Source organism: Rissa tridactyla, chromosome 1 (genome assembly GCF_028500815.1).
Source record: "Rissa tridactyla isolate bRisTri1 chromosome 1, bRisTri1.patW.cur.20221130, whole genome shotgun sequence".
Classification (NCBI taxonomy): Eukaryota; Metazoa; Chordata; class Aves; order Charadriiformes; family Laridae; genus Rissa; species Rissa tridactyla.
Genome location: NC_071466.1, coordinates 101841710 through 101869074, shown reverse-complemented (window position 1 = coordinate 101869074; position 27365 = coordinate 101841710). Strand labels below are relative to the sequence as shown.

The 27365-nt window shown below is 38.4% G+C and overlaps 1 protein-coding gene across 1 annotated transcript in view; it reads left to right on the top strand.

The window, feature by feature from the left end:
- Window positions 1-27365, top strand: part of DYRK1A (dual specificity tyrosine phosphorylation regulated kinase 1A) — a 92229-nt gene that overhangs the window by 40796 nt on the left and 24068 nt on the right. Inside the window, exon 3 of the mRNA XM_054188978.1 lies at window positions 22993-23198. Coding sequence (XP_054044953.1) covers window positions 22993-23198 — 206 coding nt within the window. The remainder of the gene's footprint in view (window positions 1-22992; window positions 23199-27365) is intronic.

The following is a 27365-nucleotide window of genomic DNA, read 5'->3' as shown; positions in this document are numbered from 1 at the left end:
AACTTCTCTTTTGTTGACCTGGAGCTGCAGGAATATTTCTTTGCTTCCTTCTCACTTAAAAAGCCCAAGAGAATTTTGTGTTGCTTTCCTGTAGTATTTCTTCGAAAGTTCTCTTTTCTTCCATCTTCTGACAAATTGTATCTGTAAAATTGTTCTTATCCTCTGGTTTAGGCTGAGTTTATGGACTTTATGGGTCTTCATGACTTCTCTTGTGAAGAAAAGAGATTTTCCTCAGAAAAAGAGGCTGTTTCACACCCAAATCAATTGGTCAATTTTCAAACGAGGATTCTGCAACTTCGGTTTAGAATGCTGTGTTCAGCTTTGTATTCCTACAAAGATACTGGTAGCAAAAGGCCTCAGGCAACAACTGTTTGAATCTTGAGAAAGGCAAAAATTAGTTGTTGTGTTTTTTGTTTGTTTGGTGTTTTCCTCTATGTCTGGAGGCATGTGGAGCTCCAGGGGAAGGGAAGGCAAGAAGCGAAACTTCATTTTTTCTTGGGAGAAATCCAGACTCTATAGGCTGCCATCCAAATGCAAAAATTCTGACACACTCTGTTCAGAAAAAGTGCCACCAAAACGTAGCTAGCTGAATACTCCACTTTTTCAATAGAAGGCAGTTTCCTTAAATAGAATTTGGGAGCTAACTTCGTCTAGAGCAATGATTTGGGTTAAAAGCACTGCCAGATCTATAATGACATCTTTTTACTTGAAGTCTTTCACTCTGGCTATAGGTATTCAACTTGGATACGTGTAAACAGTCAATATATATTAAGAAAGCTCAGGAATAACTTGTGTCCTATAACTCCGTGATCTATAGCATACATAATATGAATGAAAAATCTACTTCACCATTTTCTCAGGGAAGGAGGGGAAGGAGTTGGTAGAGAAGATAATGGAATTCTTGCATTGCACATGATTTACAACTTCATTATAGTTTGAGTATTTTAATACACTATTTTATTTTTTTACTTTGTATCACTTTTTTTTCCCCCCATAAAAATCTTGAGTTTATTAGCAGCGTGTTTTTGGCATCAAAAATCCACATTATCCTTGATAACAGATTAGCAGTAGCTTCGTTGTTCAAAGAAGCTGCAGTACACCATTAGGAAGATGCTTAATCTCCCTCTTATCTAAGCCTTTTGATCAATTTAGAGGAAAGTGAGTTGGTGCCTTATGAGCAAGTCTATGTAGCAGGCTACTTAAATGAAGTGACTTGGTCCCCTTTCAAGATTAGCTTCATGGTTATTTATCTAATGAATCAGCTAAATTTCATCAAATACCATGTAATCGGACATGTATTGCACCTTCTGGATTAATGGGACCTCTCACAGAGGTCTGTCTTTCCTTATCAGAGTCCATTCAAAGATATGAACTATCTGTAACAGTTGATAGGTTTTTGAAAATACGAAATGTCTTAGAAAATTAGTAAAAGTGTGTGAACAAGATGCTCCATGGAGAAGCATCAGTATGCTCATTTTTGACGAGTCAGGGAGTCTCTTTTCTCCAGCTCATTCTGGGGTCCTCGGTACAGTTACAGGGGACAGGACAAGCATTTTAACTTCTAAGTATGAATTTGTATGCCTAACATGCTTCTGGCCATCAGTAATTAAATCCTGTCTGTCTAGTTCCTCATCTGAGTAGACAGAATGACTGTCTAATCTGATTGCAGGAGGGGGTCGTATGCATAGGTCCACTGACTATTGATCTTTCCTCAAGTTACAGTCCTGATTCTCAACCTTACTCTTTGAGACTCTGTGATCGTTCCCTTCAGAATTCAGAAATAAAGTAGTAGGCGCATGCACATGCTCACAGAAACGCACACACAGAGACATGTTTCTTCCAGGCAAATTGCCCCTTCTGCTGATGAACATAGAGAAGGTAGGTTGGATGAATTGTTCCAAATGGATGAGCTGAACTTGGATATCCGCCATTTTGGATACACATAAACTGAAGAGGATGGAAAGTCTTCTAGTGTTCCTCATAAAGCTTTTCCTTATTTGAACAGAGTACAGAAGAGTGGAGTATGAAGCAGCACTGTTAAGAAATATTAGCTTCTTTTATCAGAGTTATATTAGCTTCTTTTATCAGAGTTGTTAAAAACTAGATGAATCTTGCTGGGGAAACTCAAGTTAGCATATAAAGTGAGAGAAGGTGGGAAGGTGTCTGTCTTTCCCTAGTTTTGGAATTGGCTCTAGTTTTTAGAGTAGCTCTGCAAACTTTATAGATTATGTACATAGATATCTATTAAGAATATTTGGTAGCAGTAAATAGATTAACTCTTGGCAGCATATTCAGTTACACCAAAGGCAAATAGAAACAGATTGGGACATACATGCATAAATTTGTATTCTTATTTAAGAGCTTTTCAAAAGCTTTGTTTGCACAGCTATGTGCAAATGATAAAGCTCCACATTATCTCAGTAGGAGTTTTGGTCCGTGTTGAGAACTTCTAAAAATTCTGTTTTGTATGCAGAAATGAGTTTGCATGGTTTTTAAAAAATGATGGTAGCTGTATTGTCCTTGATAAAGAAAGACGGGAGAATGTCCAGTGGGAAACAAAAGTGCAAAGTGGAAGTGTAACCATTTCTTGTCATTTGGGGGACTTCAGTTGGTCTATGATTTTTTTGGTTGGTCTCCCTCGCCCATGTCCTCATAATAGTATTTAATACAAAGTTTACATTCTTACTTGGCACACATTAGCCTAGACATATTCACTTACATTGTTATTTCTTCAGCATGCCAAGGTTAGATAGTTGAGCATTTTTCCTTTGTCATCGCTGAGCCAGTATACTGAAATTTTTGATCCTGCATTTCTGTAAATAAAAGAATTGTAGCTTCTCACAGTAGGATAATTGTAAATAATAAATAGGATATTGTAAACTCTTAAGAGAAAATGTGAAGAGAAATGCTTCAACATAGACTAGAAAAAGGCAGTAGGAACCTATCAGGTCACATTCTTGTGTGGAAGGGTTCTCCTCATGATAGCAAGATACACTGCCTGTTTTTGGATGATGAGCATAATCTAGTCAGTCTTCTGTTTATTGGAACTTTAAACCCTAGGCAGGACAGGAGCACCAGCAAGTTTCAAGATTGTCTCCACAGATCACTTTTTTCACCCTCAGAACCAAGCAGACAGATAAGTGTCTTGACTCCTGTGCCTTTTGAAGAAGGGGTAGTTGGTTCCTCATCATTCATCTGCAGTGTGCCATGGTGCAGACCTCTGATTTGCTTTGTGGTCAGAAGACAAATCTTCTGTGCTCCTGCAAGGTGTCTCCCAAATTTTTCAGGCCTGCTGAGAATTCAAGAGATGTTCACGGTAATGTCATGCCCATAAGTACGTTAGAGACAGACCATTTAGAAGAGTTGTAAGAAAAACAGAGCATTTGCAACCAAAATCACAGTCTCTGCAGTTAAACCCTGGGCCGACCTGATGGCAGTTTCTGTGTCTATAGGAGACACAGTGCTATGGCCAAATATGAGTGTACTTAGTGGTTCACTACTGAAGACTTTGCTTCCCTTGAAAATCTGTGGAGGTTGAAATGGAGCTGATTGGGGACTTCATTGCTACTACAAACCTGTTTCTTATGCCCAAAAAGATGGTTTAGCTTGCTTTCTCTATTTGATACCATAACCATTTCAGAGAAGTCACTCCATGGCCTTTGGGACATGCTTATGTAGGAAGACCGATCAGGTTACATCAGTCTCCATCTTCTAGACACCTGTGGAACCCACAGTGCAGTATCGGCCCATAAGGAATGCTATCTCTGACTTGAGTCCTTTTAATACTGTTTGTTCATCATTAGTCTCTGTGCAGCTCTACCTTTCCATATGATTCCCATTTTGTAGCATTAAGTTTAAGCGTTGCTGATGTTTTGAAACATTGCATTGTTGGCTAAAGGTGGCCAGACGCTTTCAAGAGTCTACCATGCTTCCTTCTCAGAAATAATGGCAAAGACAGTTTTGCCATTTCTGCACGCTCCATTTCTAGAGAAGTTAGGAATAGGAAGTCTCCCCTTACCCTTTTGTGGGGCAGAGGAAGAGGAAAGAAGGGAAGTCCTCTATGGCATCTTCTGTTTGTATGTGATAGGGCTCTCTGAAGTTGGTAAGAATTCTAGCATTTCTGAAAATTCCTACAGAAGTCTTGAAGAGTCTCTCTGAGATTGACATTTTGAAACAGTTTTGCTCTTGCTTGTACAGCAATGCCAGTGAACAACACCATACTGCTTTCAACCCAGATGCTTTGGCAACTAGCAGCTTCATGTGTTGCCACTGCTTGGCATAATGACTGATGCTACAAAGCAGTAGCAGGTGGTTTGGATTTTTTCTGCTCATTCTGCACCAAGACCCCATTTTTTTGCAGTGGCTTTGGAGCGTGATAAACAATTTTGCTCTTCTTTCTGGTACAGATTTTAAACTCTTAGATGCTCTTGGTAAAAAGTTGGGCTCAGTGGCAGCCTACTGAATGAGGATACTAAGATTGTTTTATAACTGCTCTAGTTTATGCTCTGCTGTCAGTAACATCCTTCCATACCCCTTTTCAAGCATCTTTTCTCACAATAGCTTTAGATAGCCCTCAGGCTAGCATGGCTGCTTTTTCCGTCATGGGGAGGAGGGCATTTTAAACTTCTTCCCTCTTCCCTTAGCTAGCATCTACTTGCTAGAGAAAAGTCATGCTGTTAACATGCACATCTTCAAGTGTATGTTTGCCAGAGTCCTCACTGTGGTAGCTGCCTGCCATCCATGGAGCAGGGTGTTTCATAAGCGTTGGCTATATATGCCTATTCATTCCATAAAGCTGAAGAGATAACATGCCTTATTACAATATTGCTTGGATTAGAAAGTTTCCTGTTCTGTATATTCTTTTTTTTACTAATAAAAAAAAAAAAAAAGAGATGTTGTTGTTTCTAAATCAGGCAAAATTCTCTTACTTTACTGAGAACACATTTTTCAAATTTACCATAATGCTGAAGGTTTGAAATGCATTGATACCTAACCTTTTAAGATTGTGTTAATTGTTTTACTTCTCTTGACTTGCAATGCCTAGACCCTCACTAACATGACATGTTAGGAGGTTGTGGTTCTTTTGCATTACAGTACAGTCGTGTCTGGTGCCTATAAATGTAATGTTCAGTATGTGCTCATGAACTGGAAGTGTACTCTGACCAGACCACTGGCACGGTTGTGTTTGAAACTCTGTACGAATTAAAAGCCTGCAGGGGTTAGAACTTTGTTAGCATTTATGCTATGAACTGAACTTGTGGTGATCTTTTCACAGAACAGAGTTGTTAGCTGAACCTTGAAGAATTGCTTGTCTACTTAGTGTTTGTATCCCATTAATATTTTTACATAATCTCCTTTCTTTAAAAACATTAAAGTTTCTTTCCTTACGTGAAATGTTCTTCTCCCTTTGCACCTCTGTGGAGGCAAGAAAACACAAACCCAACCCAAACCCATGTCTAACCATCTGGTCAGATTTTCCTTGGTATAGTTTATATATCTTTCAGGGAATGGTGGAGTGCCTTATTCCCTCCCCCCTCCATTTCTGCACCCCCTTTGAAGTAACCTGTTTTTTCTGGTACCTCGCTATGTCAGCATTGCTCGGCATAATGATGCTGCAGCTGCATGTGACAGGCAGATCTCTCAGTAGCCTGTGCTAAGAATTTGCATGTAAAACTAGAGACTGATGAAACGAGAGGCTTAAATGTACGGTTTAAGCATGGCAATTGGAACACACTGTCTTTGGTTTATGCATCTTCCATAATGCCCCTAGAGGAGAGAGGTGGCACTTTTTGGAAAGGAGGAGCCCAGTCATGGCAAATGTGAACTTCAGTCTCTGCTTACAGAGTTTTTGTAACCTGTAAGGGAGTAAGATTTATAGATGCATGTAGCTGAAGACGTAGGCAGAATTCAAAGGTTTTAAATTTGCACAACTCTGGTACTTGAATGGTGTTGCTCTCATCATTATTATTGGTGTGGAAAAAAACCCCCAATTTTAAGTTAGCTGTAATTCTTTTAATACATCCTGCTTAGTTTATACTAAAACAGTAAAGCCTTTGAAGGAAATGGATGAGTTACACTTTACGAATAATTTTCTTAATCATAGTAGTAGTTTGTACACATAGCGATACAGTTTTTTTTGTTTTGTGGGTGGGGTTTTTATTGTTGTTTTGGTTTTTGGAGTTGTTTTTGTCTGCATCCATTGGTTTGGTTTTTTTTTAATTTTTCTGTTTTGGAATTTGTGCTACTTGAGAGAAAGGTATGCAATTTGCAGTGAGCCCCGCTTTGGGGTTTTATTGTTGTTTGGGTTAATGAAACCTGGCCTCACTGTCTTTTGGTGGTTGCTAGTTGCAAGTACGTATTCAACCATACTTAAGTTTTTTCTCATTGAAAGCTAGTACTTCAAAATGAGACAAATCAAAAGAAGCAATTACTTAAACTTTAAAGTGTGTATACTAAATACAGAAATTATTACAAAGGCAGGAAATTGGTCTTTCAAATAAGTGCTTTGGAATTGTGAGGTTTCACTGTACTTGTGAAAGCTTGGTCTTATTTCTGATTTTAGTTGGGAGTTCTCCGTGATAAGCAGTAGCTAGATACGGAAATGTTGTAACTTTCTACTGGGGAATGATTTGTTGTTTAATGACTTAAGAAGTATGAATGCAGTCTGTCAGGAAGTAAGGACTGGCGTGAGATGTCTGTTGTAAAATGACGGTGCCAAAATATCAGTTATCAAATCATTGAGAACACAGCAGAAAAATGATTTAGTTACAATTTACGGCTTGTGAATATTTTATAGAAGAAAATAGTTCTGGTGCTTCTAGTCTACTTTGGAGCAAGGAAACAACCTTTTTCTACGTTACTATTTTTATGAACTATAATATGGATTAATAAGGACAGCGTGCCTTGGAGTTTCCAAGTATTCTGGTTTTTAGAAACTGTATCAAAATTTCTGTTATTAATACAGAGTACAAAACCAGTGTACTGTCTCCAAATGCAACATAACTGCTCTGTTAGTTGCCCAAACTAAGTATGTACTATAAACTTCTGTTTGAGTTAAATTAACTATTTTAATATAGTGTATGAAATCAGCCTTTGAAGGCACTCCCTGGAATCATTACATCAGCAGGTTCCCCATAATTGAAGTGTAATTTATAATGGTAGATTTTTTTGTTGTTGTTCAATTTGTCACTTAAAAAGTCTTCTATCTGTGTATCTAAGTCTACAAAAGGCTTCTGCTTGACATGAATTAAGTTCATGATACGTTAATTTTTTGCCAGCATAACAATGCCAAATAAAGTGTTGTATAGCCAGTTTGAAATTAGTAAAGCAAAAAGACTAGCAATATTACTAGGGCTACGCATTTTCCAAATCCTGCAAGTAGAAAGAGTAGACATAGCATAAATTCTGAAGATACGTGCTTGCCTAGGTACCAAGAAATTTCATTTTTACGGTTGAATTTATTTTAAAGTTTTCATCGCTGTACCAGATGAAATCTGCCTTTATGGTAAATATCAGAATGCAGGTTGGATTGACGTAACATAGTGAAATAATTTGAGAATACATGTGATTATTTAACTGTGGTGTAGAGTTAGAAAGATTTTGCATCAATTCATAATACTCTATTTATTCAAACTGCAAAAGTACTTTCAGATCCTCCCCCTCTCTCCTGAAAGCTGTTTTCTTTGGTCAGGTATTGAATAATTTATATCATGTGAGACTATTGCACATGATGTATTCATCCCTTGTTTAGCTCTTACATTAATGGTTTGGCATGCTAGCTGTACATTGATATGGTAGATGCTTTCCATTTTTTCTGTACCAACTGTTTAAATATATCTTGTGCCTCAGTAACTACAAATGGGAAATGACTTGAATTATTCTATTTCCCTTGATGGTTTTTATGCGTAGGAAAAGATTCCTTTTTTAATATATATGTATTTGTACAATAGATTAAAGGAGAGCTTTAAAAATGATTCAGATATTTATGCTAACCTTTTATTATGTTCAGCTGGAAATGCATGTGGAATTTGAAAAATGAAGTTTAGATGTTAGGCTAGCTGTTAGCCACAGGTATTGATTAGGGACAAAATATTCAGTGTTTTTCAGCTCTTGTACAGATTGTATGGTTTGATGTGTTGCCGTATAGCAGGTAATTTGTATTCAGTCCTTAATTAGTTTTGCACTGTAAACTGAAAATTGTAAGTAATGTTATTTATATTCTCTTTGGAGGTGGGGAAAAGAGAAGGCACTGCACCAATGTAAGAAACTCTTACTTAACTGCTGATAAAAGTATTACTTTGAGAGGACAGTTGAGCAGACTCGGAGAAGGATTAGTGCTGCAAAGTACTGGCCCAGGCTGGAAAATCTTGTAAGCCTATGGTCAGATAACACTCTGCTCCTGCTTACTGCTGTTGTTGCTGCGCTGTTACAGGCTTTGCTAGATGATCATAAATCAAAAAGCAGTAATTTAGTTTAAAAAGCTAACATGAGATAAAGAGTAGATGGAATTGATTTTTGTATGTGTCAGAGGGGTTGGTGCACATACTGAGATAATTGTATATATTTCAGGACATATAAGGCAATATTTTAGTGGTTTTGCTATTGATAAAATTTCCAAAATGAAGCCGTTAAATTTTCTAAATGAGGGAGCCAGGAAAACTTTAATTTCTGTTAGCATCAAGCGGTAGAACTGGTATTTTGGGCACTTTTCAAAAGCAGATTCTGTGATTCAGATCTGAAAAGTTCTGAGTGTTGTAGGGATTGATACAGAAATACAAAGCCTCTCTCCTCTTCAGCAGTGACCCAGGTTAGCGGCTGACAGAAAGTCATGGCCCTCCTTGCGCCGATCGGCGGGCAGAGTAGTGTCACCATCCTTTGAGGGTTTGAGGCACAGAGGCTGCCGCCGCCACCGTTGCTTTATATCCTGTACCTGGTGTGTACCTGGACAGGAGACATCGGTTGCCCGTGTCAGGCACCTTCCGCAAGCACTAGAGAAGGAGAAACACTCAGGCATGGGTCTCCCAGGTGAGTGAGTGGCTGAAGCACTTCCACATCGCTGTCGGGCTGTGGAAAGTGAAGTAAGAACATGCCCAGGATCATGCCTTGCCTCCGCTGCCGCGTAGAGGGAAGCCGTGCAGCTGCGTTCTGCTTTTGAAGGGAGAGGCGGTTTTGCTTCCAGAGTAAGTCTGTCAGCCTTTGCGTTTCCAGGCTTCGTTTGCAGGGGGCTGAGCGATGCCGGTTTTCAAAATGCACATCTGTGTGTGGGAAGGGAACCTCCTGAGGAGCGCTGGGAGCAGGGTGACGGTCAGGAGGTGCTGTACGCCTCCGTGTATTCACATTGTCATACGCAGAGACGCTAAACGGCAAATAGTCTTTCAGATAAGCTTAGTTTTTGAAATGGGTGGGGAAAAAATTGCGTATTTCTCATAGGAATACTACAGTTTCTTATGTTCAGTCTGTATTGGTGGTTCGGGTTGGTCAAATGAGATGAAACTCATTTACTTAAAACCTGTCAGGGGGGTAAATAATGAAGGAGATTCCTTCTGTAGTCGTCCTCCTCTTCCTTAAGAAACCAACAGAAATGTAGTATCAGTGAAAAAGGGGATGATAGATTGTAAGTAGCATGTACTGTCTGATACTGTATGGCAGCCCACATCGTTTTATAAGGTGATCTAACCGAGCCAGTGAAAGGGAACTTTTCCTGCTCTTAACCGTTGTGTAAAGAACCCTCTGAAGAATCCCAGCAGAGGGGTGTGGGACCGGAGCGGGTTTGAATACGGTGATGGGGGGCTGCATTCGCCCTTCGGCCGGCGCTGTGGGGTCCGTCCGGCGGCGGGGCCGCCGTGCGGTGCCGGGCAGGCAAGTTTAAATCCTAATGCCGGGCTGCGAGCCCTAATCCCCCTGTATCATGCCTGCGCGGCCCTGCCCTTGCCGTGGGGGCGAAATGTAGAACATGAGTCTAATCCTCGGCGGATGGAGCTAATTTTGCTTTAAACTTGAAAGTGTTAACAGCAACTTGAAAATGTGACAAAGCTCAATTGCATTTCTTGTTTATTGCTTGTTTTCCGATTGGACAATGGGCAGCAGCTCTACCCTGGCAACTGAGGGCTGCGATTTGCATCGCCGCCTCTGATTGGCCGCCTGGCCGACGCGCTGGTCCAATCAGGCGGCGGGGTTTTGGTGGTAGGCTATGCTAATTACCCGCTGTTGCTGGGGTTCGGGGTGGTTTCCGCGCGCCGTTCTGCTGCATTGTGTTGCCTGGTGAGCGGCGTTGATAAATGAGCAGTTAATGAGCTGCAGCAGCGCCCGCGTACTGCGGGCGGGCGGGCGCAGGTTTTAGAGCAGCCAGCGAGAGGAGGGTTTAATTGCTGTTCAATCTCGCCCTCTCTCTGTATCGGCCGAGCGAATCGAATAAATGCGTGTATTAAAAAATGTGTGTGTATATATATACTCTGTGTTAATTAATATATATATCTATATATATATCTCTTCACTGGAATAGCTTGAAACGAGGAAAGAGCGCTGCTTGGATGGAAGAGGACTGTTCTGGCTCTTTCCCTGCTTAATTTTTTTTTTTTTTTTTTTTTTTTTAAATTAAAAGTGCCTTGTATTGAAGTAACCAGATTTATGCACAAAGTGTGGCTATGGAACATTAATAAAGTCAGCTTTAGTATCAGTACTTCCTAACATGCAATAACCTCTGTATCTGAGGTAAGTATCTGTAGCTGGTGTGAATATAGAATAATCTATTTCTAGAACACACACTTGCCTTTTAAAAATGGTGTATTCGCGTGTCTTCCCCCTCCCAGAAAAAAGAACCCCCCCCTTGCCCAAAAAATCCAAACCACCACCAAACCCCAGACCCCACCTCAGCTGTAACAGTTGAGGCTGGGGTTTTTTCTGTCCTAGATATCATTCCTGCCTAAGAATATTGAGAAATCTGATCTTAAAATATTTTTGTTGCTTAAATCTGCATCTGTTCCTTTTTTTGCTGCTTTCTGAACCTGCTTTTTCCCCTGTTCAGTCATGGATTAGTTTATCTTCTTCAATCCTCCTCTTCCCCAGTCCCTCCCTCTGTCTTCCTTAGCTGTCCAAATTGTGGGCTTTCTTTGCATAACGACTCAGATTCTTTCTGTCCAGCTCAGTAAAACTGACTGTAAGGTTAATGAATTATTTAACTGAGTAAATCCATCTACATAGGATCTGTGTTCTTCCCCCCCCGCCCTCCTTCCTCTTAGCATAGGTATCAATATATGTCTGAGGTCTGATACCACCTAGCATTTACTAGTAACAGTGGAAATTACTTTCACTGGCATATTTTTGACCAGGTATAACCCTGGTGTCAGCAGATTTTGAATCCTTTGAGTTCAGTTGGAAATGAAATTTTGGTAAAAGCGGTTCTATTGGACACCTATTTTTGGTGAAATATTTTTAGAAAAACACCTATGCACAAAATATTTATTTTTTTTATTTTTGCAAATTTGGATTAATTGGTACTTTAATACCAAGAGAACAGACAGCATTTTCATGATTTTGGGCTTATACTTAGGGCTAAACAAGTTTTGTTTTTTAAAACTAAACATTGTAGCGCATTAATTCAGATAGATAGAGTGATAGTGTGCAGCAATTTACAAGTCATGCTCATCATGAAGACCAAAGCTTACTGTTAAAACGCAGCCTATGATAAAATCTGATTTTCACTTTGTTGGAATTTTGATTTTTCAACTATTTTGTAAGCCTTTTAGAAGACTGACAGCAGAGGTAAATCTAAATGCTTTTGAATAAGGCAAACGTTTCCTTTTAATAGGGAAACTCGGTGATTTCTAGTGCATTTTAGAAGCTAAAAACTAAGATAAAACATAATTTGTACTTGAAGTGAAGTTTGCTTGAAGACTTCTGAAATGTGAGCTTAGAGATTCTTTTCTAGCATGTTTAATGGGACAACTTTCATAAAATCATTAATTTAAACTTAATGTCACTAATTTCTGTTGTGTGTATTATCAGATCACCATGACATATAAAGTAGTTTTCTCCTTTACACTTTTTTACTTCCCAAATTTGACAGAACTTTCTGTATAAAAACAGTGTTTTCAGTTTGTGTTTGTGTTTTTCACAGGCTGCACTGGGAACTGAAGGACAGGTGTGGGCCTTTCACCTAGATTAAATATGCTTACATAGTTGGAATTAAGTAGTTGTTTTCAAACCTTTGTTAGGAAAAATATTCATACTTCATTCTTTGTTTCTATTTTAAGAGCTGTTATGAACTTTCACCGTGATCATAAAAAACGTAGATTTCCATTTTCCCCTGTCTTTCTATTCCCCCTTTTTAAATGTCAGGGTTTTCATTAAATTAGAAAACTTATAAACTGCGTAACCTTAGAATAATTGCATAAAATCATGAAATAAACTTAAATTTTTAGGGGGAGAGAAAAAAGAAGTATTAGAACCCTACCCTTGGTACCTTTTCACCAGTGTTGGTGTCCTCTGAAAAAATAAGTGGTTTATTCTTTTACGCATTTTAATAAAATACTAATTTTATTTTAATTAGTATTAATTTTATTTTAATTTTTTTAGTTTTTAAGCAAATGTTGGTGGTCCTCTTCTTTAAATATGGTTTATGAAATATTCAATAATTAAGTATTGATTGATGAGCTATTTGGTTTCACCTGTCCATTTGGCATAATAATAAATACCATGTTGGGCTGAATCATCATCCAAAGTACTTGAATTTGAAGTGTTTCTCAAGCAACAGGTTTATGATGAAGAATTGGACGGAGTTACAATGTGGTGGGAAATTTTCTGAAGAATATTAAATATGTATTAGAAAAAGATCAAACCTTCACTAGTAAGCGTGTTGGCTTGTATACAGTTGCACAGTTGAGAATGTTTCTTATTCTCTAAATACTAGAATATCATCTTTTGGAAGATCAGATGAAGGCAGTGTGTCAAAAGGGAGCTTAAAAAAAACCAAACCCAAACCAATCACCCGGCAGCAGAATAAACAAAGTTGCTGATGTGAAGCCTCTCATTCATTTCTTCATGTCAATATCATTGCCTCTTTGCAGGAGGGCAGCCTTAATTTTTGTTGCTGTTCAGCAGAGGCCATCAGATGAAAAGGGCAAGTTCACAACAAACAAAAGCCGGGGGTGCTTGATTCCTGCCAGTGAGTAAGCTCTGGAGTCATTTGCCTGCGATCTTCTGGATGCTAAAAGCTGAAAGGCAAAAAAAGCAGTTCAAGAGGTCCATGGAAGAAAAGGATGCATGATATATATGTATATATGCATAAACATATATATACACACGTTAATCACAAAGTCTCTGCTTCATGTAATTCCTGGACTGCAGAGTAGATGAGTATGCCAGGCACCTACTGCTGTATGCTTGCCCTGTTCTCTTCCAAGGTGACTGCTGTTGGCCACTTTCAGACGCAGGACACAGATTCGAATGGATCTTTGGTTTGATATATGAGTAATTCCTGTATTAGTGCCCCCTTGCTTGAAAGAGTTATGTTACTTTTCAGTCCTTAGTCCAGCTTGAATCACGTACCACCTCTTGTTTGGTTTTGTTTGCAAGCAGAAATGAACATCCATTTCAGACCTCTCATTTGGTTTACTTTTCCCAAATTCCTGAAACTTAACCTATAAAGCTGCTTCTCTGTGGAGCTTTGTGAAACAGGGATTTACCTACTAGTATGTGTTCCTTGTCTTTGTAAAATCTTTGAAATTCTATATGTACAAAATTAGAAATTTAAAATCACGGGACCCTTTTGCATTTAACCTGTGTCTCCCTGTTTTTATGCAGAACAGGATAAAATCCAGTCTCGTAAGAACATTGCCGAAGGAAATTGTTGTTTGTGAATTACATAGACACAAAAACAATGACTACTCTATAGAATATATATGCAGACAGTAATAATTTTATTTGGAGCACAGTCTAAGGAGTGTCAAGGGATATTATGTTAAATACAATGAAAATGAAAAGTTCTATTGTATGGCAGCCTATTCAGTGAACGCTACTTCCATTCTGTCCCTTAAAATAAAGCGGGTATTCATGTAACTAAATAGTATCATAACTTATTTACATAGAGGCACTACACTGAAATTGTGGAAGTATTCTGGTGTTTCCGAACTTCTCTGCACAATACTCTTCAATTTTAATGTTCTTTCAGTCCAGTGTATGCCTAGGTGGAGGCTTCTGGTCTATGTGAAGGCATGTACATAGGTTCAGTTCTCACTGTTTACTTGTGGGGTTGTAGGTTTTTTTCAGACGCGCTCTTAGGCAGCCTGCTTCTCAAGAATAGAAATGTGAAAGCAGAGTTCTCACAGAGCTTAAGATTTTGACTTTGAAAGTCAGAGTATGTGTGTTTCCTCTGGGTTTTAGTGGAGAAATTTAGCAATCTTGGGCTTCATTTATGAAAAAAAGTAGTTTCACTTTCACAAAATTTTCTTAGTTCTAAGATTCTCCAGAGTGCACTCAAAGTAATATTTATATGTTAATGAAATATACATTTATATGGTGTTGCCAGTAGATTAAATCAGAAGTTGCTCATGAGTTTTAGAAATTTCCTTCTCTTGTTGTGGGAGGATTACAGGGAGCAGTGGCGTTTAGTCTTTCTGGTACCAGATTTTTGAAGTGGCTTGGGAGAGATACATACCACAATTTCTCCATCACAGGTCTTAGCCATTGTATTTCTGCAGTAGAGGGAACTAGTGTCCCCTGAGTACAGGCCTTACTGCACAAAAGCAATAAAGTGTGTGCATACAAGTCCCGTCCAAAGTCCATCTCCTGCTGCAGCTTATCCAGGGAAGAGGATAGCCAAGCCAGGCACAACACTGTCAGAGACATTAATGAAGTCTACGCTTGGCCTGTCTTTTCTCTAGATTTCTTGCTCCATCTCTGCCATATGACCGGACATGTGACAGACAAGTCATGTCAAAGGTCTGCAAACTGTTGGGAAGGATGGCACCCAGAAGTAATTTTGTGTCACCTCATAAGCACTTCATCATCTCTGCAACTCTGTCCTTTAGGAAAGAGCACAAGCAGGAGGATTCGGTGGGCCAGGTGGATTGGCCTAGTGAACAGGACTTGAGAGGGTGGTTGTTTCTAAGTTTAGGGCTTGATTTTTGCTTTGAGAGAAAGTAGCATTTGGCATTTCTGTACAGGGAAGTTGACTGAATAGTTATTGTAGAATAGCTTCTGAAGTAGCCATTCTTAATGATATAATTCCTCCACAATATTACAGTTCCTTCCAGAGGAGGAACTAGTGTGGGATATTTATAACGGAGTTGTTTGTTCTACAGTAGCTGCTACAGGTAATTTCCCTTTGTTCCCTGTGTTCGCTCACAACTTTCCTCATTCCAGAGCAAGCTGAGTGAAGTCCGTGTACCTTCATGTTTCCATGCAGTCATTTTAAATGCAGTGCATGAGGACAATAGGCAACGCAATGTTCAGTAGGGCAGTAGTTCACTTAGAGTTCAGGTTGGCATTTTCTTATTGCTTGAAAGATGATTGTTCTAAACTCTAAAATCCCAAGTGCTTGACATTTATTATGCTCAGACAGAATTCGGGTAGGTCTAACTTGTCTTAAATGTGGGTTTATTTGAACAGAGTTCTCAAGATACAAGTGTTTGTCGGTATTGCTAATTGCTTGCTGCCTGTTTTAGGATGTGCTAATACCATGCAGAGGTGGTTGGGTATTAATGCAATGCAGAAATCAGTCGTCTTGCTTTTCCGAACTCATTTCTTAGAGGTACACTCAGTGTAATAGCTGAGGTATCATAATGCTCATTGCTGCTGAGAACTTTTCCAAGCATGGATTTTGGAGAAAAAAAAAAAAAAAAGATTGACCAGAACTCTGTAAAACTATTGACTTTGCAAAAAAAGGTGGGTCTTACGTGAAGGAAGAGGGCTGTACAGTTCCTCAACTAATACAGGATTTTCTTTGAGGAGACATTTAGCTGTTGCCACATTCAGTAATTTGAATATAGAAAAAAAATATAACAAGAAGGTGGAAGTCTTCATCTGTGGTGGCATAGCAGGGATTGAAAATAAAAAGATTTAAAGTCTGAACCAGTCATATGGAGTACTAAGAACTACCATACTTGGTCTGTGGTGTAGGCCCACAAGCTCCTGAACTCGAATGTGGAAGTGACAATACCCGTTGTGGTGAATGATACAGTTCACACTTTTATTTTCTGGTCTTGTTCTCTGGCAGGTTCTCATTCAGCAGCAAACATATGACTGAGATGGAATACCTCTGCACATTGCTGAATGAGCCAAATAGTAGATAGCAGAGATAGAATAAGGAAAGGGGGAGGATGGGGCAGGAGGGAGAGGAGGTGAAAGGAAACTCAAAATATTTAGGGTCAAAGCAATGATCTTTACAGGGAAAATGTTGAAGAACAGGAAGAAAAGTGCTAGCAATGCAAAGAGAATGGAAGAGGATGAGTTGTGCAGAGGAGAAAGTTTCATACTTCAAAATGAGATGACCCCACAGTGCAGGATAAACCCCCAAGGAATATTTCCACTGATTCCAATTTAGTTCTGCATTATTTCTGCCAGTTAAATGCTATTGTGCCATACTTTACCGGTCATTAATTTATGGATCCGATAAGAAATTCTGCCTCTTCTTTGAGCTGAGTTGAACAAAGAAGTGGGAAAATGGGGACAGTGACGTTATTAGGAAACAGCCAAAGTGCTCTGCGGAAGTAGCAATCACTGCCTGGAAGCCAGATACAGGGGGCTTAGGTACAGAAAGGGCTATGAAGTTGTTATAATTTTTAAGGAAATCAGTTACCCAGATAGCAGGTTAGTGATAGGTTCTCAAACATGGGGAAGGACTACATTTGAACTTTTTAAAGTATGAATTAGAACGCTGATGTGACTTTCACTGCTTTTATCTGCTTCATCTTGCACAACAGTCAATAGACAGTGAAGTATTTTTAAAGCTGTTGCAAAGGTTATGCTGCCTAGTAGAGAACTCTCTGTCTCTTGGTGTCGTGAAACCAAGATCAGCTGCTGCAGTGGAGGATGCTTTTGTCAGTCTTGAAGGCAAGCTTGTATAACTCATGGCGTCAGAAGTGTTACAATGGTCCTTTTTTGGGTTTAATTTTTAAGTGTGACGTAAGTAGGTATGAAGAAATATTAAGGAAACGTCACTTCTTTTAATGTTCTAAAGATTTTAATGTCTGAGTTTGTCTCCTTTTTTTTTTTTACCCCATTTTTTTGTCCCTTGATATGAGTATACTTAAATAGAATACTTCAGTACAACTATGACAGAAGGACCAAGAGGGATAAATACCTTGAGAAGCAGAGTATGTATTTAATGAGTTGGGTGACTGAAATGCAGAGAAACCATCTCATTGCTATGGGGATTTCCAAATGCAGTCTCACATGACAGAGGGGCTGATCTAACAACTCCCTAATTCAAAGGAATCAATCCTGTCATTTACTTTGTGCTGACATTTGTGGCACAGAATCGCAGAATCATTGAGGCTGGAAGGGACCTCTGGAAGTCACCTGTTCCAGCGTCCCCCTTGCTCAAGCAGGGCCACCTTGAGCCTTTTGCCCAGGACTGTGCCCAGTTGGGTTTTGAGTATTGCCCACGATGTGTTATCCACAGCTTCTCTGGGCAAGCTGTGCCAGTGCTCAGTCAGTGACTGTGGGAAAGGCTGTAGCACAGCTTCTAATTTTACTAGACATCAGTCAGTCTTGTCCAGAGAACAAAACTTTACAATGGCCCAGCTGTAGGGAAAACTTCAGTTGAAATTTTCAAATTCTTAGGTACCAAATTTAAATGACCACAGTGCACAATTTTCTTCAGGAACAGTGATCCACTCTTGAGGTGGCACTCTGTCACCTGCTACTCTTTGCAGTCCGTTGGTGAATATTTGTGCCTTGCTTTATGTTGAAAGGAGAAGGCCAGCAATGCATTGCACCACTTGGTTACCTTACGATACTTTTTTGGGGAAGAGGTAATGTTTTAATGAGTTATGTAGACTGATGTCAAAATGGGAATAACAGAATCTAAAATGGATGAAGTAGGAAATTGAATTTTGAAACTGCATTGAGTTTTTAAAAATTGATGCAAAATTGTAACAAAATTTTTCCTATACTGTTCAGTAACTACCATTTCAAGTGATTTTTCTACTTTGAGTTACTAGTTTCTTTAATACTTGGAAAAGTCATTTAAAACAAACTTACTTTGAATGAGATAAGTATTTGCGATCCTCACCAAATAATGAAATACATTCTTGAACTTAGGCTCTTCCACTGTGTTAAGATGATGCTTTAAAGAGATATAACCTACCTTCTTTCATATGATAGAGCAATCGATTTTTGCAGTATCTGTATTTTCAGATAGTTCTGAGTTATGAACCTCTTTTGAGGTTATAATCTAAGTTTTCTCTGTCATCACATTTATGGTATTGGTCCCCTTTTAAGGATTTTCTTCTGCTTATAGTTAACAGTGGTTTGCTTATACGGTAGTGTAGGATTTTATTAATGCTTGCTACTTCCTCACTTGTTACTTTCCAGAGACAGTAAGTTTACAAAAGTCAAGAAGTTACTGTTGTTATCATTTATATTTTGCTTATATTATGTTGTATGGAATGTCATTAATGAAACAGTATTCTGAACAGCTTCACTTCAGAAGAGCTGTTACATTCATGACTGTAGGAAAGGGACATACACTCTCAAGGCTGAAATAAGGGATGCCTTCTGTAGCTGGACCTTTATGACAAGTTCTGATTTAAACTTATATTTGCCTGTGATGAGGTTGTTGTAAACTGCAAAAACTTAAACTGTATGCATACATAAAACCTGTATATTTTTATGCCATTCCCTGAACTAACACGTTAGATAAGACCCTTGCGTAAGATAAATCGCTTCCCTTAATGCACTTCATGCGTAGAGATCTTGGCATACTTTTTCTTTTCTGTCACTTTGTTTCCTTCCCAAAGTGTAATCACAACATGCAATCATTTGAATTTACAGTGGTTAGAAAGGAGGATTGGTGATTGACTAGACCTTGTTCCTTAGGTGGTTTTATCCTGTAGAAGTTATGGCTGTGGCGTGGTAACGAGCTCCTGTGGATTTTAGTACTCCCATGGTGGTCAGTAGATCACTTACTTTTTTGAATGTCTAGAGCTCTCCAAATGAGCTTCGGCCATGAGGGGCTTTGGGAACCTCAATTAATTGATTTACACAAATGTTCCTATTTCTATAGCTGACTGACTCCTCAGCCTAAAACCAAAGGAGGTCAAGATTGCTATTCTCGCCAATTCTTCTTTCTCCCTTCATTCCTTCCTAACTTGTCATTGGGTGTTTCTTGGCTCATAATAGAAATTATGAGTGTTCTCTTGGTATTAGCTGTACTGGGGTGGGATTGCAGGTATCATGGAACAAAGTCTGAAATGTGGCAAGGGCAGGTATTTCATCAGGGACCATATCTTGAACATAACTTGTTTTTGTTGATAACTAAGACTGCTTTCAGCAAGACAAGTCTGTGAACTCGTGTGTCTCCGTTTCAGTGACAGTAAGAAATTGTAAAGATGAAAATTTGTACCAAAGAACAATGGCTTATAAAAAGTTTCTTGTTGGATACAATTTTATTCATCTATGTTGAATGTATGTTGACATCACAGGTTGTGTATGACTTACCTCCAAGCAAATAGGTAGATGCTTGTTAATCACAAACAGAGAATCTTCAAAAAAAAAAGTTACATTGAATGAGTAGAATAAATTATTTGTCAAACTGTGCTTCTTAGAGAGACTTTCTTTGTGATTCTGCAGTCTGATCACTTTGTTATAAATTATGAAGCTCTTTTCTGGGGTGTTGCTGTTGAATTAACTGAGTTGGTCCAATTGACCATCATCAGTTTGGAAGACCAGGAAAGCTACAGCCTCATTGTCCTGCCTAGTGGACTCAGGAGAGAAAGGGTGTGCAAGTGTCAAAAGTTTAAACCTGAAGTGAAACATTAGTATTATGACTGTTCTTTTGTGAGATAATTATATTTCTAATCTTTTCCACTTTTCCTTCTTTTCCTCTTATTTTTTTAAAAAGTGTGTGTATTGCATTATTCAGTTCATCCTCAGATTTGTTGTGATCTTTTGAGTGAGTGTCGGAAGATACTATGAAGTCAAATTGTAAATGAGAACTCCATGCTACTGGGATTTTATAGTGTATATATGTGAGCTTTCTGCTTTTTTAGGGACATGTGCAAGTGCAGAATTTTTTAAAATAAAATTTGTTTTTATTAAGTTATCTTATTTGCTACATGTCTAGTATGCTATTGGGAAACCATGGCCTGGGGTAAAAAAATACAAGAACTAAACCTTTTAAAGTAATTGGCTCTAGAATTTAGAATTGGTGCTATTTTTTTTTTACTATCTGATTTAAATATTGTTTTGTCTTTAAATTCAGTCACCATGATGTTGCTAAGTGAGAATATTTTATTTTTTTCAGGTTAAGCAGAAAATCAGCAGAAATTAAAAGAGCAGAAAGTAGATATACGAAATAGTGTCTCACATTGTGTTCACCCACTCTTACAGGAGTGTTCAGTATATCTTGAAAAGTAAATGTACACTAAAGTTCCCAAGTTGTGCAGAGGGAAGATCAACTCTGATTCTCTAGTAAAAATGGAGTTTAGATACTAAGAAAATAGAGTAGTGAGAAAAAAATATTTGTATACAGTTTTTACATGATCTGACAGATGCAGTAATATATAAAATAACCATGATATCTTTGAGAGAGATCAGCTGATGCATTAGAATCTTTGCACATATTTTCCGCCTGTATTTAAATGTGAACTCGCGAAGTTCATGATACATAGTTTTAAATTAAAAAAAGAAGATGACCACCTGTTGCACAGTTCATAGGTGAACATAAGATGTTACTTGGAATGAAAACAGAAAAAAGATGCAAGTATTTTAAAAAGTTTACACTCAGATATTTAACTAATATTTTCACTTTATGTTTGAATTCTGGAGGACAATTTCACTTTGAGAGTTTACTAGGATCTGTATTTCCTTTAAAATCACAAAGTAGTTTTTAATGGACATTTTACAGAAGAGTTAAAGTAATTTTTTGTGCAATGTTAAGTTGACTTAGCTGATAATGGGTTTTAGGTCAGGAATTTCTTTATTTTATTTCCATTTGTAAGGTCATCTTGATATTTTATCATGTTACCAGAGGCACCATAATGCACACACAAAAAAGTTTTCATATATCATAGTTATTTCATGAAGGGTTTGGGGAGTTTTTGTTGGATTTTTTTTGTTGTGAAAATATGTGGGTGCTTGTGGGCAACCAGTTCATTTTCTGGAGCAGTTTGTTCTGTTAGCCTTTTAGTAGTACTGAATTGTAACACTGGAGAAAAATACCAGTTGTCTGTCAGTAGGTATTTCTCTGCAGAATTTCACTTCTCCCTTCTTAAAGTAATAGTGACTATACTATATGTAGGCTTTCTTATTTAGAGCTGTTTGAATATTATCTTGACTTTTTTTTATTGAATATATTTATCTAAAATGATCCAAATGTAAAATGGTGTTTGATTTCATCCCATGCGATTCTTTTACTGCCCTGATAGGTACTGAGTCAGTGATGCAGTGTCATTCTCAATATTTTATTTTTTCTTAACTTAGAATAGGTGGCAAGATGATCAGTCAGTTATTTTTAAGAAAGTAAAATTGATGGGCGGTGTTCATCTACTGTTTTCTACTGATTGTATTTTCTTGCAAGGTTTCGATTGTAAAGGAAATGGGGATTTCCCTTGCTAGTTAAGGTGCTTGATTATTTCACATCTTGCTTATAAATTTAATCTTTACCAATAATTAGGCTTCCAGATTTCAGCTTCTGATTCCACATGTATTCCTTCAGTGGCAATGTTGGCTTCAGTGTGCCTGGCTACTTGTCCCATCCTGCACTGTCTCTTATGTTGTGCCAACATGGCATCCATTTAGAGAATTTCACCCCTCCGGCATAGTCAGCAAAAAGCAAAAGGATGAATGTTAAATGTGGAACATGCTAAACTTTCATTAGAAAACAAAGAAAATGAAAATGTACTTTAATTTGTCCGTCACTGCTAAAGGACAGTGAAGATACAGGTAGACTACGAACCAATTCAATGCCATCTGACAGATGCCTGAAACAAGAATTGGATCTGTCCCAGTTAGAGGCAGATTCTGTGCCTGTGGAATTTGTCATTTTTCAGTATGTTGTGGAATCTAGTACTTTGGCCATACAGCTTGCCATTCTTCTGCAACTTGACACCAAGTATTTTGTTTGTCTCTTGCTTTGCAGTTGTGTCGCAGTTGCTTCTTGCAGTCTGATTTCACCTTCCCAAAAAGGAATTAATTCAAATTATGGTGCTTGCTACCTATAACTCGATGAAACTCAGCAGTAGGAGTCAGGAAGCTGAGTTGAAGTACAGTGTGTGTTAGAAGAAGGGTGGGAGTTAAAAGTGTAGTCTAATGAGCTAAGCAGTTTGTAGGAAGGCATAAACATTAAGGCCAGGGAAGATGAGGTGCTGAGGCTGGGCACTAGCTCTGCTTTTCTTTTGGTACAGAAAGTTGCTGTGAGCAGCCTTGAAAAGCAGAACTTGGGGTTTTTTTCTGGCTTTCATGGAATCCATACACAAAATTCTTATATTTGAAAATAACCCCTGTCGAATTCCATTTGAGTTATGACACTATGACATATAAGTGAAGATGTTAGAAAAGGGATGTTAAGGATAAATAGGAATAAACGGTTAATGAATAAGTTGTCACAGTGAAATGGGAATCATAGAATGGTTAGAGTTGGAAAGGACCCGTGTAGTTCCAACTAGAGGAAGCACTTCAGCTAGATAACTTTTCCATGAGAATGATTTCTGGGTTCGTTGTGTATGAAAACTCTTGTGTATTTATAAGCTCTGTAAGCTAGGAGATGGAGGCTAACTGAGGTAAATAATTTAAAGCCATTAACTGCATTAAAAACTCACATTGTCTTTGCAGGAGGAGAGACTTCAGCATGCAAACCTTCATCTGTTCGGCTTGCACCATCGTTTTCATTCCATGCTACTGGCCTTCAGATGGCTGGACAGATGTCCCATTCGCATCAGCAGTACAGTGATCGTCGGCAGCAGAATATAAATGACCAACAGGTTTCTTCTGCCTTATATGCTGAACAGCTTGAGCAACCTCCATTATTAACAAACCAGGTAAGTCATAACAAAGAAGTCACTGTAGATGTAATAATTCTTTCTCTAAATATATTATACACCCATAAATTACAGGATCAGGGCGTATGTTCTTGTGGGGTTGGGGGTGGTTTGTATTTTTGCTTGGTTTTTTGTTTTTGTTTTGTTCTGTTTTTTTTTTTTAACTAATTAACTCCTGACTCTTCTAGGATGGGTGGATGAATAAGTTTCTGGAAATTGTTTTTAAAGATCTGGTACATATTTATTGTGATTATTCTACTTCTAACATTTTTGAGATGAGAGGGGAGAAAGACTGTCCAGTGGAGAGTTGGAAAGAGAGTTTAATAATATTTGTTCGATTTTTTTTTTTAGGGCTGTTTGATGTTAGAATGTGATTGCGTTATTACGTGTTCTAATGGACAGTTTTCTAATTCAGAGTCACTGGTTAGTGTATTTGAAATAGGTTTTCACAAAAGATACATTTTATTAAGGAAGATACGTGTTTTTTAAAAACAAGCAAAATCTAAAGCTATGCTATCATTGGGATTTTACTACTAATAATTTATTACTTACTATTGCAAGGAAGTAAAATGAACACAGGGATTATGATGACTATGGATGCTTTAGAACTGTCAAGATCTGTGTTTCTTCCTTACTGTTTTTGAGTGGCTAGAACTGCTGAAGTAGCTTCCTAACTAATATGCTAGGTGGCTAGCCATAAGCTAGTATTGCCCTGTGTAGGAGACAGTTCTGTTGCTTTCTTAAAAATGGCACAGCCCAGTTATGGAGATGTGAACACAGATAGGTTTCAAAGCTTAAAATCCCCAAGTCTGTAAGTCAGAGCTTCAAAATTTGGTGTACGCTGATGAGGCACGTTCCACTTAATGAGGATGGAGAGTGAAGTATTTTGCTGCTACCAAATTCATGTCTGTTCTTGTGTTCAGTATGGCGTTGATAGAAAAATCTACGGTACCATCAAGAGCTGCTCTGTTGGTATTGCTCTGTAGGAAGGCACTTATGCTGCAAGAGGGAAGGATTAAAGAGGATGAGAATGGTCAAACTAAGTGCCAGGATATTTGATACTAGGATTTGGAGATCTGTAATGACTAGGGCTCTGTGAAGAATGGCAAAGTGAATGGAGCTGGCAAAGAATGTTTTTACTTTCTTGAAGGCCAGTCAGTAGGAAGAGTAAATCTACTCATATGTAATAGTATTTAGCTTGAGAAATCTACAAAGGTGTTTTTTGTGACTTTTATTTAGGTTAAAGGTCCCCCAGAACCTCTACAATGAGGTTAGTGAATCAGTCTGCCAATTAAGAAAAGTTGCTCTGTTCCTTAAACCTTTCAAGAGACTCTAAGCATTACTATCTGGCATCACATTTATGAGCTTTAGTGTATGTTAGTGCTTAGTTGTTCATGTTGTCAAAACAAACAGCAAAATCAAGGAATTGTATGATTATCACCATCCATTACTCTCTGTGGTCACAATGGCTTTTAAATGGTAGCTGAAGAATAGTTTTCGAAGAAGAGCCAAGAATTGTTGACCAAAGAATGCAACACACTGAGATGAGGATATAAATGTAGGGAAAAAGCTATGGTTGGCTCCGGAAAGTTATCCATATGAAGGAATGATCAGCTGGCCACCTTGATAATGGCAATCAAGCTGTCTTTGCACCACTAAGACTATTTTTTATTTTTCGAGTTGCATCGTGTTTTTTCTGCATTGTAGCCTCTGTCTTCTGTTTTACTGTAATTGCATTGTTGAAGTCTTATAGTCCTCTGCGTAAGTCCTCAGCTCATCAGCTGCTTTCAGTACCCTTGACTTTGGTGGTGGGCAGCTTCTTGGAGTCTTCTGACTACTTGCTTTTCGTGACTCCTTTGAGTTCTTGTGCTTCTCCCATCAACAAGTCCCGTAAAGCGTTCTCACCAGATTCCAGGTTGGTATGGAGGTTCTGTATGAGCTTCTGTTGGGGAGTCTCAATTGCTTTTTGCCTTTGCACTGTTCTTCTGGTTAATCTTCTCTGCAAAACCAAATCCAGCTAGCATCTTTGTGCTGCTGAGTCAGATCATCTGCTCTAGACATTGTCTCTGTGCAAGAAAATTTTCTGGTTCTTTCTCTTTCAGTAGCCCTTAAAACATAACTCTTACCCTTTTTTTCTTGATTCTTTATTGTTGAAGGCTTTGTGCTGTCTTAGGTTTCTCCATTGCTGTGGACTACCATCTTGCCTTTCACTCCACATGTAATCTGCATACCATCTAGGTTTTCATGTCTAAATGATACATACATCTTACGGTTCTTTTCTTTATGACATTTCTACAGGAATCCTTTTTATTCAAGGTATTGCCTTGAATATGCTGCAACTTATTTCTCTCTGTCCTTGGTAAAAGCAGTTCTGTCCTGTATATGTCAATTCTGAAAAACTCTTGGAGAGATCATTTTCTGAACCGTCCTTGTGTGGTTGTTCATTCCTCTGTTGGAATCCCACCACTAGTTCTTTCTGTTGTGTGTTTGTCTGTTATTAAAGGTTGTAACACCAGACTAACCTTTTAGTAATGACAAACTCTCTTCAGTCACGTAAGGTGACATACTTCTATGTTTTCAAGTATGTATGGTTAAGAAGATCATGTTTTCAACTTGGACAGCAAAGGAATAGGCTGAATGTATGTTGTAGAAGGCTTTTTAGGTTGCTCTAATAGCCATAAAACATAGGAGGAAGAAAAAGGTGACTTTCGGCAGATACAGAAAGTGTAATTCTTAAAGGGTAGATCCTTTTAATGGAATGTCTTGCATCCAGTCAAACAGACAAGAAGTCAGCTTCAGTTTCCCATCATTTCCGAATGCAACAGCAGTCATCAGCAGCCAGGACAATTGGGTCTACTTTGGTGCTTACCGGTTTCAGCAGCTTAGAAGTAGCCCATTTGGGTGCAAGCATCCAACAGTTGATTAATAGCAAGTTGCCAGCCCCTTTGCTCCTGAGAGTGCTCCCATTACCTTGTTGATTCAGTAGCCAGATGGGTGAAGGAAGCAGGAATCTCCCCGGGTCGGCGGTGGTTATGCCGGGACTGCCAGGCAAAATTCTTTCCCGAGTTCCAGCCACCATCTGCTGGCCAGAGCGCCGTACTGCAGTGCCAGCCTTGCTTCAAGGCGGTGCTCTGCCCAGGCAAACTGCCTTTTTCTATGAAGCCCTGCCCTCTTCTCTCTGAAATATCCCATCGTTTCAATAAACTTGCTTCTGTTAAATAATTTGCGGAGCAGCTTAGTGTATCGTTGAGTGAATCTTTTCATTGACGGAATCGAGAATACAAGGGTTACAAAGGGTACTTTCTTGATTGCTACATTTGCTGAACTTTTCTGCATTTTGTCCAAATCCAGACAAAATGTACATGCTTGAAAACAAAACCCAGGATGAAGCCTCAGCTTTGGGGATGCTGAAGTGTTATAGAAATAATAGATATCAAGTAGTTCCTCTCTTGACAGTAAATTTCTTCAGGCTGCAGGAAGACACATAAGGATACTGCTTGCCAGTTGCTAAGAGTAGCTGTTAAGTTTTAGCATGTAGAACAGCAGCGTTTTCTGTAAGTGATGTCATTTTGATAAATAGCAAAGATGATCTGCCTTATTATGTTTTATCAGGTTATTTTTTTTTGTCTGTCTTTTTACTGGAGACTGACCCTTTTTTTGGAGGAGTATTGTCTTTTTCAAGTTCCATAATGATTTTCATTCATAACCAAATAATGGGGAAGCTAGGCCTTGAATGTTAATTTATTGTTTTTATTCCCACTCTGTCCTTCTTGTGTTTTGATTTGTAATGGCTTGCAGACCAAATTCTGGTATTTCATGAATCATTTGCAATAGCAGATTAAAGATTAGGAAACAGTAATGACAATTTATATTAAAGTTACAAATTATGTGTATTTATATTATACGTTACCCTTAAAATATTATTTATATCATCTTCTTTTGCACCTATTGCTTTTTGGTTATGGCGGCCAAAACTTACTCATCTCATCATTGGCAAGAAACAAATAACAGGAAGATACTTCAAAGCCAACCAGATTGCTTTGTTTTTCACTTATTTATGAGGTTTTAAATTACAGTTTAAAACTTCTAGCTCTGTCTTTTTTTTTTTCTCTTTTTTTTCCTTCAGTAGTCAGGCTTAAGGCTTTTGTTTCCCGAAAACTGCTGGAT